The sequence below is a fragment of the Panicum virgatum genome, chromosome 5N, assembly GCF_016808335.1.
Source record: "Panicum virgatum strain AP13 chromosome 5N, P.virgatum_v5, whole genome shotgun sequence".
NCBI lineage: Eukaryota > Viridiplantae > Streptophyta > Magnoliopsida > Poales > Poaceae > Panicum > Panicum virgatum.
Window position 1 is genome coordinate 66,264,088 of NC_053149.1, and position 14,486 is coordinate 66,278,573.

At 48.3% G+C, this 14,486-nt stretch overlaps 1 protein-coding gene across 3 annotated transcripts; it reads right to left on the reverse strand.

Moving 5' to 3' along the window:
- Positions 1-3,716: 3,716 nt before the first annotated feature.
- On the reverse strand, positions 3,717-10,944 carry LOC120672656 (protein WVD2-like 7). Of its 3 annotated transcripts, none has more exons than XM_039953180.1 (10): positions 10,562-10,944; positions 7,489-7,612; positions 6,620-7,318; positions 5,878-6,372; positions 5,595-5,656; positions 5,234-5,329; positions 5,045-5,132; positions 4,434-4,523; positions 4,219-4,310; positions 3,717-4,097 (listed from the first exon to the last, which is right to left on the reverse strand). In XM_039953180.1, the coding sequence occupies exons 2-10, from the start codon at positions 7,558-7,560 to the stop codon at positions 4,073-4,075; spliced, it is 1,719 nt and encodes a 572-aa protein (XP_039809114.1). In that variant the 5' UTR covers positions 7,561-7,612; positions 10,562-10,944; the 3' UTR covers positions 3,717-4,072. The 3 variants fall into 3 exon arrangements, with proteins under 3 accessions (XP_039809114.1, XP_039809116.1, XP_039809115.1); XM_039953182.1 differs by lacking the exon at positions 10,562-10,944 and adding an exon at positions 9,395-9,633; XM_039953181.1 differs by lacking the exon at positions 10,562-10,944 and adding an exon at positions 9,123-9,344.
- Positions 10,945-14,486: the final 3,542 nt, after the last annotated feature.

Sequence of the window (14,486 nt, forward strand, 5' to 3'; positions counted from 1 at the left end):
CGTCTGCTGAGACGGCACCACCTCCGGCGGCGGGTCGTTGTCGGCCATGGCGCACATGCACGACGGAGCAGATGTTCCCTCCAGGTGGTAGTCTCCCGTGCTAGAGGAATCACTCAGGGGGTCCTCGTAGCACAGGAGGTCGTGGACAGAGTCGTGGTAGCTCTCCGTCATGCCCACGAACTGGGATGCGGGGTGGCGCCCTTGGGCGGCCTTGTGCAGCTCCCGAGCGTAGACGCTCGCGGAGTTGCGTAGACCGAACGGGAGCCACTCCGAGAACGAGCGGGGTGTTGGGAGCGGAGGTCCGCCCGCGAGCTACCGAGAGACGTTGGCCAGGGAGAAGAGGACCAGGTTGACATCCTCGACATTGGGATTGGAAGCCATCATGAGCGCGATGCGGCGGAGCACCGCACGGGTTGGCTGTGATGGCCTGTGCTTCCTGATGCGCCAGCGAACTGATCGCTGATGCCTCAGTTTGTGAGGCTTGGGAGGAGGAACGGGCTCCTCTGCGGCTGCCGGAGCGGCTTCCTCCTCATGGAGGCGCAGTGCACCGAGCTGGTCGGTGACGAACTCCAGACTTCCAAAATGGAAGGTCTGGAAAGGCGGGGATGGTGGAGGTGCCCATGACCCGTCACGGAGGATCGCGGGGAACTCCAGAGAGCCGAAGCGGATCGTCTCGCCGCGGCTCGCCGCCTGAGCCGAAGCAGTGAACGCACAAAGCGCTCCCCACGGACGGCGCCAAACTGTCGCTGCGGGAAATGGGCGACTACTAAACTACTCGATTGCTCGTTTGTTGTGCGCTTGATCGGATATGGTCTAGCACGCAAAGACTCGAGGATTTAGACTGGTTCAGGCCGAAAGTGCCCTACGTCCAGTATGGGGGGTAGTATTCTTGCTCTATTGCTCTCGAGCCCGGGTGCTCAAAGTTCAGAGGGAAGCTTACAAGCTGGTCAAGCAGTGTCGAATCTCTAGGAGTCCAACCCTTTCCTACGTGGAGGGCTTTCCCTTTTATAGTTCAAGGTGGGGCCCCCATTTACATATATCTAGCATTGTGTCTTAGCACCGTTGGGGTGCCATTCGTTCCTGTCAGTCGTCGGGGCCCACTCGGTCAGTCGGGAGTGGGGATCCTGGCGATCTTCTCGGGCAACGGGTTGTTCAGGTGTTGTCCCATCCTAGACCAGTCGGGGTGGCCTGGTCACTCGGATGGTCGCTCGAGGGTTACCTCCGGTCTTGTCCGCCTGGACCTTTGTCCCTTGTCTGCAAGGCCACCTCGTGCCTCCCTTGCGTAGCCCCTGCCAGCGGGACGGCACGCCTGATGAGGGGCGCCTTATCGAGGTTAGGCCGGGGGTGTCCGGTCACACTCGCTGGCGTAATGGGATGGTGCGCAGGGGCAACCATCATTACGGCGAGGGAGGGGACGTCCGTTAACACCCCCCTCCTGTAGTGTCGTGGGGCCCGTGCGAGCGGCACTGTCCCTTTGTCAGGGAGCCCGGTAGCCTATGTCTGTGCCGCAAGATAAGGGGAGCCGTCGTCATGGAGCCCGCGCAGAGTCCTGGCTTGGCCGGCACGCCTGTCAGGGAGGGCGGCTGTCTTGGAGCGCACGACCCGGGTCATCCGGCATGGCTTTGACCCGAAGCGCCAGGTCGGGGGACTGCCGCATGTCCCGGGAGGTCGGGCTCCCGACCGCGTTGCCTTATGAGCGAAGGCAGCTACCCACGCGGGTCGACGGGCCGTGTCGTGCCCGGCCCAGAGAGTTTGTTGGGCTTCCTTCTCTACGAGTCAGGCCCATTAGAGGCCCCCAGTTTACACCCCCGTCATGTCCCTACATCCATGTTATATGACTCAACCTTAATGGACATTGGCTAAGCAAATATCAGTGCATAGTTTTATTGCGCTTTTTACCAAGACGGTGAACTTGGTAACCGAGCCAGATAAGAGTCGTGTGGATGAAACTTCTCTTGCATCACGTAAAACTCCCTCTCCTCTCTTCTTATAATGACTCTATCATAATCCCTCACTGAGACTGGTCTAATATATTTCTACCAACAACACTATTTGATACGGAAATATGGAAAAGCAGCTCTTAACATTTTACATTCACACAATGACGCGGGAAATCCACAACGATGACGTGGAACGGTGGAAGTGAATGTAGAGGCTACGTAAGGCCCCACCACTTTATATTCTCCTACTTTTAAAATAAATGTTATTTGTGGGTCCTACTCAAGCATGCTTATTGTTCACACTACTTGAAAAAGAATGATGTGTCGTCATTACCATTGTAGTGAGAAGTGGACAAATTATGTTACATGTTCTTGTAAGCTACTGGTGTGTTCTAGACCATTGGTTTTCGTCCCACAGCAAAGAAGCCTCATCTAAAAAGAAGTAATAGCAAAACGATAGAGACATGGCAATACGTGGAAACATCGTCCTCTACAAGACTACAGTTTACGGTACTCCTTCCTTACAACCTGTACACATCTTTTTTTTTTTGAGAAACTAGACACATCTTGTTAGCTGCGTGGTACAATGTACTTAACAGGTGTCGTGGCCGCTTGACAGTGCGCCCGGGCGCCAATAAAAGATGGTTTGGTTTCGGCGGCTAAACTTTAAACTATATCACATTCAAGAGAATCTTAATATTTATTAATATTAAATAAAATCTGATTACAAAACTAACTGCAGAACCCTAGGGCTAAATTGCGAGACGAATCTAATGAGGTATATTAATTCATAATTAACGGATGGTTACTGTAGCATCACTGTATTAAATTATGAATTAATTATACTCATTAGATTCGTCTCGCAAATTAGCACCCATCTGTCAAAAAAGTTTTATAAATAAATTTTATTTGATATTCCTAAATGATAGGATTCCTTTTGATGTGACATGAGCTGAAAAAAAGCTGATGGAAACAAACAGTGTCTGATCACGGCCGAGATTGGGCAAAATCCGAACGGAGTCTATACTCAAACTCAAACATTTCCAAGGACCGGGCCAGGTTCGAAGTAACCAAGCATTATTCAGCATTGCTGGTACGTTCATGTGCGCCCTGCCCCTGCTGTTCGCACGTTGATGGGGGCACTCATCCCAGGCGGCCAGGCGCGAGGTCAAACGCAATGCACCCGCCCGCACCGCCGTCGGGACGGCAGGAGGATGGACGGAGGTGGGGGAGGTGTTGCCGTGTGGGGTGGGCATCGGCCGGCGGACAGGCAAGCAACGCAAGCGAGCCAAGCACCGTGCCGGCGGTGCATGCACGGCCCATCCTTTCCTCTCATCTTTCACAGCCTTGCCAGCCACGATGAATCATGGGTACGGCTGGCTTTCATGTCACTTTGGCGCGCGGTCGACGCGGCGAGGGGCGTCGTCGTCGCAGGGTGCGGAGCTGCCGCTGCCGGCCGTGCGGTCCTGGGCGTGGCGGCGACCCCAACCTCGTACCGCCTGCACGCGGCGTGCCGGAGATCGCCTCGCATCGCATCTTTCCTGACCGGAAAAGCGCTCGCCACTCCTCCCCCGCCCCGGAATCCTCGCCGAGCCCCCTGACATCCCACTGGCCGGTGTCAGTCTGTCGCCTGCCGCGGTCGATCGTGCAGTGTCGGCTCTTCACAAGGACTAGAGATCACAAGGAATTTCAACAGACCGTGCCTCCTTTCATTTCAGATCTCCATCCTCGGACAAGCAAAGTAACCCCGGCAACGCAAATAGAGATCCACCAAAGTTGCCACATAAGCTGGGAAGGGAGGACTTCCATTGCTAATGACAGAGTGCATGGATGTTCACAAATTTGGGCTGAACTTACTTTAGCTAAAACTGCAAACTTATTTCCAGATATTTACACTCTTCTAAGTTCCTTGGACGATTAAGCTAGGCACCGGTGGATATGATACGCGCGACTACGTACACTAGGCTACACTTGGAGCTGCTTTGCAAAGGAGAGAGAGAAAGGGCCAACGGAGGTACTCAGATTTACAGATACACCGTACAAAAGGAAGGCTGAAAATGACGCTGCTCAGATCCACCGTGTTCTGCAGACCACTAGATCAGATGGATGGATGCTTTCTGGTCTCCACTGCATCAGTGCCATTGTGGTGCTGAAGCCCTGCATTGGATGGGTGAGAGATGACATTGGTAAGAGCGTGAGACTGGAAAAGCGCGTATTTGAGGAGATTTCAGTGAGGCGTAATAAGATGGCTTTCTGATGTTCATGATGGGTAACATACTTTGGCTTTCTTGCGCCAATCGATGAGGTACTGGCGGTTGGTTTGCTCGTCATTCGTGATGGCCGACGTGGTGGAGGTGGTGGTGCTGGTGGCTGCAGAAAAGGGCATGGCAAAAGGTCAAATCTGATAAGAAAACGTCCTCAGAAACAAATGAATATCTTAGAATTCTTGGTGAAAGTCATAATAAGAATACTGCTGTATGTACAAAGTCATACATTTGGAGCCCTCGTCTTTAAGTTCCCAGTCTGCAAAGTGGCTGTCCTCTTTGAAGTGGATACTCGAGATTGCACTGTCGCCTGAATGCCCTACAAAAAGGTTGGCAACAATTTTTAGAAAGTCTAGTTTAACTGTGAATGCAAGACTTACATTACATTCACAACCTCATTTCAGGTATAACTGTTTCCAGTTCCAGAGTGACGATTTGCAAAAGACTTGGTGGTGTGTGATAGTTTACAATATGATAAAGAATTCTTGGAATTCAGTAAGTCCTGAAACTCTAGACTACTGTTGGCTAGAGTTTCAGGTCGACTTACTGAATTAGCATCTAGATTGATGACAGAAATTAGCATCTAGTCAGCCACTGTACTGCAAGTTCACAGTTGCACTGGTGGGATTTATCAGCAGATGACAGAAATTAGCATCTAGATTGATGTTTTTATTTTGATTAGATGGAAAGCATTTGAACATAGTGCACTGTATTATCTGACACTAATTACACAAAGTTGCAACTGGTCTTAGGGTAAACATTTCGTTGAAACATCCAGTTTCGTCACGACTCGCATAAAATAAGATGCAAGAAATGTACATAAAGTCGTGAGAAAATTACCTCTTTCTTTTTTGTCCTAGAAATGTTTTTTACTGCCGGTTCTCCAACACTGGAACTGAAAATTTTCCTTGGAGGAAGGTTAACAGAGCTACAAAACCAGAAGTTGTTGTCAGGAAATACGGCAAATTACTTTTTTACGATCGTATTTTAGAAGCATCAGATTTTCCAACATTAATTCAGAATTAGAACCTTGATTTTTGTTTGCCAGACACTTGCGAGTCCATTCTTTTAGACCTAGTAGACTGGTTATCCAATGCTGAAAGCCCCTTCAGTCTGTCGTCATTGCTGCACATTTAAGCAGGGAAAGTAACAATGCAATCAGAATCCAACACACAAAACTAGGGGTGCAAATTGGTAACCCTTAGGTGCACCTCTAATCCTCTTTAGTTCAAAGTTTTGTGGTAATTTTCCAATATGAGATCTGATTTTGGAGAAGTAGTACAAAATTTTGAACTAAAGATGATTGGAGGTGCACCTGAGGGTCACTAATTGACACCCCTACACAAAACCAACGTTTTCAAGAATCTGCCAAAATGTTTGTAGGGATAACCTTTTGGTTTCCAGCTTGCTACTTCTAGCAGCACTTGGAGTGACAGCCTTTTTGGGATTGTCCTGCATGAACAAGTAAAATGTTAAGATTCCCTACAATAGAACTTTACCCCGTTAATCGAACATGTAAGTAAGCATTAATGTAAATGAAGATGTTATGAACTAGTGATTTCCTCAAAGAAAAGATGTCATCAACTAAAATTGCTACAGAAGGTGCTTCAGTTACCGTCATGATAATCTAGCTGAACAAAAATGCCATGATAAGAAAGGGATTAAGAACGTACCGCTGTAGTTGCTTCACTCTTTGGATGAGCCACAGTTTGTCTTGCTTTGCTAGGCGTCTTCACATCTGTTTTCAGAACAATATCTCTAGTAATAGCACGTCGGTCTCCTGTAGAGGGCCGACTTACAGAGGAAGTATCAGCATGCTTTGCTGCACTTTCTCTTTTGATGAGACGTCTTTCAGAAGTAGAAGGTCGGCGTGGTGTTGTGACATTGGCTTGCTTCTGTGCATGATCTCGGGTGACTGGGCGTCTCTCAGCAGTGGAAGGTCGTCGCGGGGTGGAAGCATCAGCAAGAGTCTTTGAATTCGTTTTCGCAATGGGGCGCCGCTCTCCAGTAGAAGGCCGTTGTGCACCTGCTGAGGAAGGTCTTCTGAGACCTGTAAGCTTGCTCCTTTCTGGAGTGCGAGCAATCTTCTGGGGTGCTGCTGCGTTTGGCCTTTGCACCGGCTTAGTCTTCTGGTCCATACTTGTACTGGGCTTCACTGAACCAGTCCTCTGAAATGATTCATGTACAATGTGTTATGAATTTACCAAAGAATTCATGTTGATGGGCATACAAAAACAAAAATGCACTCGGTTAGCTTAATACAATTCAGTGAGTAGAGAAACAGAAAAGTTGAGAGACTGTACGCCAAGTCAAAATACAATGCATTTATGTTGCTAGTATGTAATGTCATGGTAATAGATAGCAACTAAGGTATCTATAAGATAAACAAATACAGAACCAAATCTGTGCTATTACCTCACTAGCAAATGTGTAATCCACAGCACTTTTTGAAAGGTTTTTGATGGATTTTGGTATTATCTTTGGTGTGTGTCTGAGCCTGGAATCTTTCTCAATAATTCTTCTAGGAGTCCTCACAGCTTCATATGCTGTTCTAGTATCATCATGACCAGAAATCGCATTCTGTTGCCCCATGTCCATTTTGCTGGCAGAAATATCACCATGGACAGTTCCTCTAACATCATGGTCGGTTTGCTGCAGAATTCCAGTCGACAAAGAAAGATTAGACGAGGAAACATCTGTATTGAAGTTTTTGTTTCCTTGGTCATCGTAGTATTGCAGTCCATGCTCCAACATAGTTTCATGATGAGCTTCTTCTGCATAATCATCCACAGGTGCTCCTGATCCAGTGGGAGTTTCAAGATCAGCACCCCGCTCATCTTCTGCTGTCTGGCTAGAGTCACTACCATCACCACTGTACTCCAGTGTAAGTTCAGTTTGCTGGTTTTGCTGTTGTGAAGCCTTTAGTTCCCTGATCTTCTTGTAATACTCTTCAAAATAAGCCTTCTTCTGAGCGACTAAACCATTGAACTTTCCAAATTCTTCATTGCGTCTGTCATTAGTAAATACAGACCACTTCTCCCACGATAGTGACTCCAGCTCAAATCTTCCGAAGGAAATGGAGCCATGATCAAGTGTCTGGGATACCGATACTCCCTGGAGAGAAAAAAACAAATGCAGAGAAAAGGAAGGTGAGACTACTAACCACCAGCTATAGTTGCCAAGAACAAAAATTTCCGAATTTTCTTTTTCTGAATAAGCTAATTGCACATAGTATAAATAAATTGAACAAAAGCCCGTCACCTAAAATGCATCAGAAAACTTACTTCAGGACCATCCCGTTCAGTTGACTCTCCTTGTGACCATGCAAAGTAAGTTTGATTGACTTCTGTCGCCATCACTTATGGTGTGACTAATTCATCATAGTTGGGTGAAGTTTGCTGGCAAACCCTGAAATTGTTTGCAAGAACCAAGAATACTTAAAAATCCGGAAATAACAGCATACCTAAAATTTGATCCAAAAATGCTAACAGCTGAAAAGGAAGCACTGTTCGGTGCATCCTTGCCCACAAGTAAAAGATTGCAGTTTAAAATTAAGGAACACATCAATAAGTCTACAATATTTGCTCAACACCACGGTTGAGAAGGAGGTTAGGGAGAACATAATTCTAGAAGACTTTGAAGAATACTGGAAGCTAATAGCATGATATATTCATCATGTCAATTCCTCTATTTCAGCACCTATCCTTTCCTTTCGTTTCAAGTTTTCAGACACAAAATTCCAACCTTCCAAGCTGCAGTTGAATCCCTAAGCACAAAACCAGATACAGCTAGGAACATGGTCTTCTTCTCAACAACCCATATCATTCATTCATGCCGCTATTAGGCCCCGTTTAGTTTCCAAACAAATTCACACAATACCTGTCACATCGAATCTTCGGACACATGCATGAAACATTAAATGCAGTTGAACAAAATAACTAATTACACAGTTTAACTGATTACCATGAGATGAATCTTTGAAGCCTAATTAGTCTATAATTGGACATTATTTGTCAAGTAACACCGAAATGTGCTACAGTGTCAAAACCCAAACTTTTTCACCAACTAAACACACCCTTAGTTAACATGCCAACAACTCAAAGCGGTTGCAATCCAAAGGATAAAAACATGTACGGCCAAGTAAAACAAAGCACTGACTAAACTGAAATAAACAGAAAAAGAAAAAAAAAAGCTCCTGTAATCCTAATAATCAGCTAGAGCAACAAAAGTGTATGTTTATTGCCTATTCTTGAAACTGAGGTTCTCCAAACATACAAGATTTGGCACAGAACTGTTTCTGCAGAATTCAGCAATTTTCGGCTCTACCAGCACAAACCATAAACGCAAGTAGAGATTGCTTTGGAGTGAGGAAAAAAGAGGAAACTCGGTAGCTCCTGGTCTACGCAACTGTGCACGAAATTCAAGCAAGACGTGTTCTACCAAGCTTCGCTGCATCAGTGACACTGAACGAGTGAACGAAGCAGAAAAGGGAAGGGAAGAAAATAATAGTAGGAAAGAGAAGCCGAAAAACGAAAGAAAGGCGAAACTGACGGTAATCATGAGAGCCGTCAGATCCGTTAAAAAACACCATCAAAGTGAGAATTTTAAACTCACCACAGAAAAGAAAGGGAAAGGCAAGGAAAGAGAGGCCCCCGAGAGGTTGCAGAACAATAAATAATAAATAAATAAATAAAAAGTAAAGTGCACCACCGGTCCTTAAACTTTTCCTGCTGTGTTATTCCGGTCCACGAATTTTCAAAGTATGTTATTACTATCACTAAACTCAATTCGGGTCTCTAATTCCCTCATATTAGGTCCAGCTGGCCTAACCTTTATGCAAATAACTCCCTGGTCTTTTGTTTTTTAATAAAAAGCACCATCAAGCATCAAGAATCGATCTGTTCCGAGAGATCGATACCCGCTCGCCGCAGCCATCGCTTGCTGCTGCCGCCGGTGGGACATGCCATGGATCTGTTCTAGGGAAAACAAGCAGCTTGCTGCTGCCGCCGATGGGACACGCCATCGATCTGTTCCAGGGGAAACAAGCACCTTGCTGCTGCCGCTAGTGGGACACGCCATCGATCTGTTCCAGGGAAAACAAACAGCTTGTTGCTTCCGCCTGTGGGACACGCCGAGCTGCCTGCACACGAACAAAGAAAGCCAAAAGCTTGTTGCTTGCTCACCACCGACCTGCACTGCACAGCCTTGGTCACCCGCCGGACGCGCTCCCTTCTCGCACTCACTTCTCACCAGATGCGCCAGACGCGATCGCTTCTGGCCAGGCACGCTTGTTTCTCACGCGCAGAGGAGTCGCTGGGCGGGAGACGAAGTGATGGCGGCAGCGAGCGAAGCGATCGATCTCACGCGCGGAGGAGTCGCGGTCAGGAGACGAAGCGATGGTGGCGGCGAGTGAAGTGATCGATCTCTCAGGAACAGATTGATTATTGATGCTTGATGGTGCTTTCTATCAAGGAACAAACGAGCAGGGGGTTATTTGCATAAAGATAAGGCTAGCTGGACCCGTTATGGAGGAATTAGAGACCCGAACTGAGTTTAGGGATAGTAATGACATATTTTGAAAGTTTGTGGATCGGGATCACACAGCGGAGAAAGTTTAAAGACCGATGGTGCAGTTTACTCATAAATAAATAAACTGAGGAAAGAGGGCGCTTTTGAAGCGCAGCAGGGCTCGGAAAGAAATTCTGTCAGACAAAAGCTGAATCGAAGGCCCAAAATCGACAGTGCATAATTCAGCTTCTTCTCCGCGACATCGACAGTCAGGCGAACTAGTAAAAATTAACACTTTGCAGCGTCAAAACAAGAGAAGATCAAACACCTACGGCGAAGAAAAGGAGGAGAAAATTACGCGTAACTGATGCAAAACTTATGGAAGCGTTCGGACGATGTGGGGTTCAAATTTGAACTGGATCTCAAACTTCCAAATGGAGCACCTCCAATCAACGCAAGCTACTCGGAAAGAGACCGAGAATTGCTCATTGCTGAGGACCAAAATCCGTCAAAACCCCAAAACTGCTCCGCATTGCAGAATTCCACACCCCGTGGGGCGGATCTAGCACCGGGGTGGACGGGGCTCGAGCCCCTCGTACAGTTGCTGGAAGCATGGAGCTCCTCCTTCCAAATTTGCTAGCATTTTTGCTTGAAAGGAGAAGCTAGACGTCGAGGATGAAGTGAAGAAGCTCCTCCTATAGATCCGCCACTCCGCTAACCAACACACCAATTCGTCATCGCAAAACCAGTAGCCGAGACCGCCGCATAGGATCCACCACGCCGCTCCACCACCCACACGCACCCTAGAACTCGAAACGGGAGAGACCACCAAGCCAAATTCTCCGTTACCTGACACCGAGACCGCCGCATGGGCTTCGCGAGCTGCCGCCGCCGCCGCCCCCGGCTCCGGACCAGACAAAAGGCCACGGGAAGCCCGCGCGCTCCCTCGGCCGCTGTTCAGTTCTGCCGCCGCCGCTGCGGTGCGGTGCAGTGCGGCCACGCAGCTGGATGGGGGAGGGGAAGGACGCAGCAGCCAGCAGGGCAGCAGCGCAGGGAGAGGCGGGTGCGAGGCCGAAGCGGGGGGCTCTTAAATTCCGGGCGTGATTAGCGCCCGCTAATGGCCGCCGCGGTCGAGTAATTACCACCGCGATTCGTCGCGTACTCACGGGAAGGGAGGGACGAGGCTGCTGCTGCCTTTCACTTGCGAGGAGAGAGTGGAGAGCGTGCTAGTAACGCTGGGCGCGGCGCTGGTGGGGCCGCGTCCTTTCACTGGAGTAGGAGTGGCTTCTTCTACGTTAATCATTCTATGCTAACTATAGACTATACATGTGATTTGAAAAAAAAAAAGATAATATGATCTGGCAGTGGCAGTGCTCCTGCCTTTAAGTTCAAAAAAAAAAGAAGAAAAACAAAATTTGAGTAAGACAATTAATCATTGAGATTAGATTTCCAAAGCCCTCTAATATGACTGGTACATGAATGAGAATGATGGCTAGTGAAATAGACCGGTTGCTAAAGGCTACCACTAGCATTTGGTTAATGTGACTGTACTACACAGGCTCTCTACTTTGAGTTGAATAGTTCTCATTTCTGCAAGGGCACGGGAGGGTTCAATCAAGGGTAAAATGGTACATCATCATCTTCTAGGCCTAATGCAGCGCAAGCATGCAACGAGGCAGGGGTGTGGTGGGTCAAATCAAACCCCAAGCATCCAATTTTTACCTAACTTCTCCAAATGGAAGCTCATGGATGGTTTCGTTGGCCGTCGTCAGATTTAACGTCCAAGATAAGGTTGTATCATGAGGGTAATACATCACTCTGAGCTTCTAATCAAGATCTGCCAGACATGGCTAGGTTAACCTTGAAGGCTCTCCCAGATGGATTACAATTTCGAGTGCGCTTCATCAGGAGGTAGCACAAGGCGGCGAAGCCTTTTCGTGCACAACACAGCAGTGAATCACCACTTTTTCCACCCGATCGGCTTCCTTGCTCGTGCTAAACAAGTCATCAACGGCATCACGCCAAGTACTAAACCTCGAGCCTTTTTTTTTTGTCGTCGTGGTTGGATCCATCAAAAGTTATTGGATTTATGTCACACACACATGAGCAGCGTGAGTTCGAGTAGCTTTTTCATGCACGCTGATCGACCGTGACGGCAAGGGGGAGATAAGAAAAAGCACACGGGCCCGGGTCTGGATCTCGGGAGCAAGCAATGCAGGAAGAAAGCAACGGGGAAAGGCAAGGCCAAGGCAGCCGCGAGCACGCTGCCATTGGCAATCGCCGAGCACGCCACATGCAGCTCGCGCGGATGGATGGATGGGATCTCCGGCACGAGGCCCTGTCGCCCATGTTACCCCCGTTCCTGCATCCGGCCGGGAGCTCCGAGCTCCCATGATCTTGTCTCGCGCGCTTGTCCGTTTTGGGGGCGGGCGGCGACGCCGGTGGATCCACGAAGCCGCCAGCCGCCGCTCGTCAGTCGCCGCCGACGACTCGCCGTCGCGGCGTCGGGCGGGCTGCAGCGGTGGCCTCGCGCCGTGCACCGCGCGCGTGCAGGCACAGTGTTCTCCTTCTTCTGTCTTTCCCCTTGGATGCAGAGGACGAGTCCAATCATGGAGGCCGGCCCGGGGTCCTGCAGCAGCACAGTGACAGCGGCGTGCTGGTGGTCTCGTGGCGAGGAGCGACGAGCGAGGAGGGCCGAGGTCACATGGCCCCTGCCACGGAATGCTCCGCGGCCGTAACGTGGCGTGCCGCGGCCCGCTGCTCGCATCTCGGGTTCGGTAGCCTGCTCAGCTCTTCCTCTTGTCTTCGTGCCATGGATATTCTAAGCTCCTCCTTGTTTAGGCCCTAGTCATATCAAATATTATGATATATGTATGGAGTACTAAATGAAGTTTATTTATAGAACTTTTTGTATAAATGGGCTGTAAATCGCGATACGAATCTAGTGAGCCTACTCAATTCATGATTTGTAACATTGATGCTACAGTAACCAACCGCTAATTATGGATTAATTAGCATTATTAGATTCGTCTCGCGATTTACAACCCATCTGTGCAAAAAAATTTATAAATAGACTTCATTTAGTATTTCAAATTAGCAAAATTCTTTTGCAAAAAAATTTTGTGTTTCAACTAAACAGAGCCTTAGTTACAAAGTTCAAAATTCCAAATTTTTTTCCAACACCTGCATGGAGAATTAAATCTAGATGAAATAAAAAAATGTATTGCACAGTTTGACTGTAAATCGCGAGACGAATCTAATGAACCTAATTAGACCGTAATTAGACGCTAATTGCACAGTTGCACAGTTTTCCAACACCTCTAATGAAGGATTACTTAGGCTCATTAGATTCGTCTCGCGATTTATAGACGAGCTCTGTAATTTATTTTGTGATTAGTCTATGTTTAGTACTTCAAATGTAGGAAGACGCTCTTTCAAAAATGTTACACAACACAACTAAACAAGACCCTCGTCAAAGGTGGCAGCAGCAGCACAGATGCATGCTGGTTAGGGCGTCGGTAATGGTAATAGTTAGTACTAACTATTTAGTCTGCTGATGTGAAAGTGAGAGAAAAAAATATTTTATTCTATTGGATTCATACGTTCTTCTCACATATTTTTGGGCTACATGAAATAGATTAGCTATTTGCTCATCGCTAGTGATTACTCTCTTCTATTTTTTTTGTTGTCACGTTACATCTAATTAGCTAAATAGCTAACCATTGCGGACGCCGTTAAACTCGTGTTAAGACAACCGAGGGAGGGATGTCCTGCCGACATGCAGCCTGGCCTCGCCTTTTATTCTTCTTCTTCAGTAACAACAGGGTCACTAACGAAGCCGCCTCGCCTTGGCCGGGCTAGGGTCAAGGTCAACATGCCGGGGACGGGGCCACCTGCAAGTGACAACAGGGGACGCATGCAGTAGCCAGTAGCTAGGAAACGTCCAAGGTTAAGTTCAAAAAAAAAAAAGGAAACGTCCAAGGAGCCCCCACATGAAGGCCACATGGCCTTGCATACGCGAGAGGTGCGCCTGATGATCGATCAGGAATCTTCGCCGATCAACCCATTATCCTAGAGACATGTCGCCGGCCACCCGATCGATCCTCCAGGAACAGCAAGGATCGGAATAAACACATGCCTGACAACCTGAGAGCATAAAGAGTATTTTTGCCTTCTACGGCCGATCAACCACGACCAATAAATCGAGCATTGCTGTCAGAATTTCATCGTGCGTTCAACTGATCATCAAGCTCAAATCACTAATTAGTTCGGCCTGGCGGCCTGTTACAGTACGGTGACTGATTCTGTGATGCCTAATGTCACTTCTGACCCTCACCAGGACAGAGACCACTGTTCCTTTGTTTCCTCTTCTCCCAAAAAGTCCCGGTGAAAGTACCTGCTCACTAACCAACCCATCTAATAATCTCACCAATCAGACAATCAGCAAGGCTCCAGGGCACTGCTGCTGCACAACCGCTCTAGTGCCACTATAGAATCTAGATGTAGATGCCAACCACACCAAATCATGCAAAGCTACGAGCAAGCAAGCAAGAGGAGAACGGACGGCCGGGCCCGGGCGGCGTGCAGGGCTTTGGCAAGGACAAAGGGGCCTGCCTGCCAATCTGCCATCGTCCTCTCCTTCGCACGAGCGCCTGCCTCATCATTGATGAACTCCGGACGGCCGGGCGGCCCGGCTCTGAGCTTTCCGAGCTTTTCCGATCGGTTGGTGTTGGTCCATGCCCAGGAGGCCAACCGCAACCCTCTGCACGACGCG

Excerpts from the sequence above, each read along its gene's own strand:
- LOC120672656 (XM_039953180.1), bottom strand. The coding sequence starts at position 7,560 with ATGGCGACAGAAGTCAATCAAACTTACTTTGCATGGTCACAAGGAGAG. Across the intron at positions 5,330-5,594 it reads AGCAAGCTGGAAACCAAAAG|CAATGACGACAGACTGAAGG; the intron begins GTTATCCCTACA and ends TTAAATGTGCAG. Across the intron at positions 4,098-4,218 it reads ATTGGCGCAAGAAAGCCAAA|GGCTTCAGCACCACAATGGC; the intron begins GTATGTTACCCA and ends CATCCAATGCAG.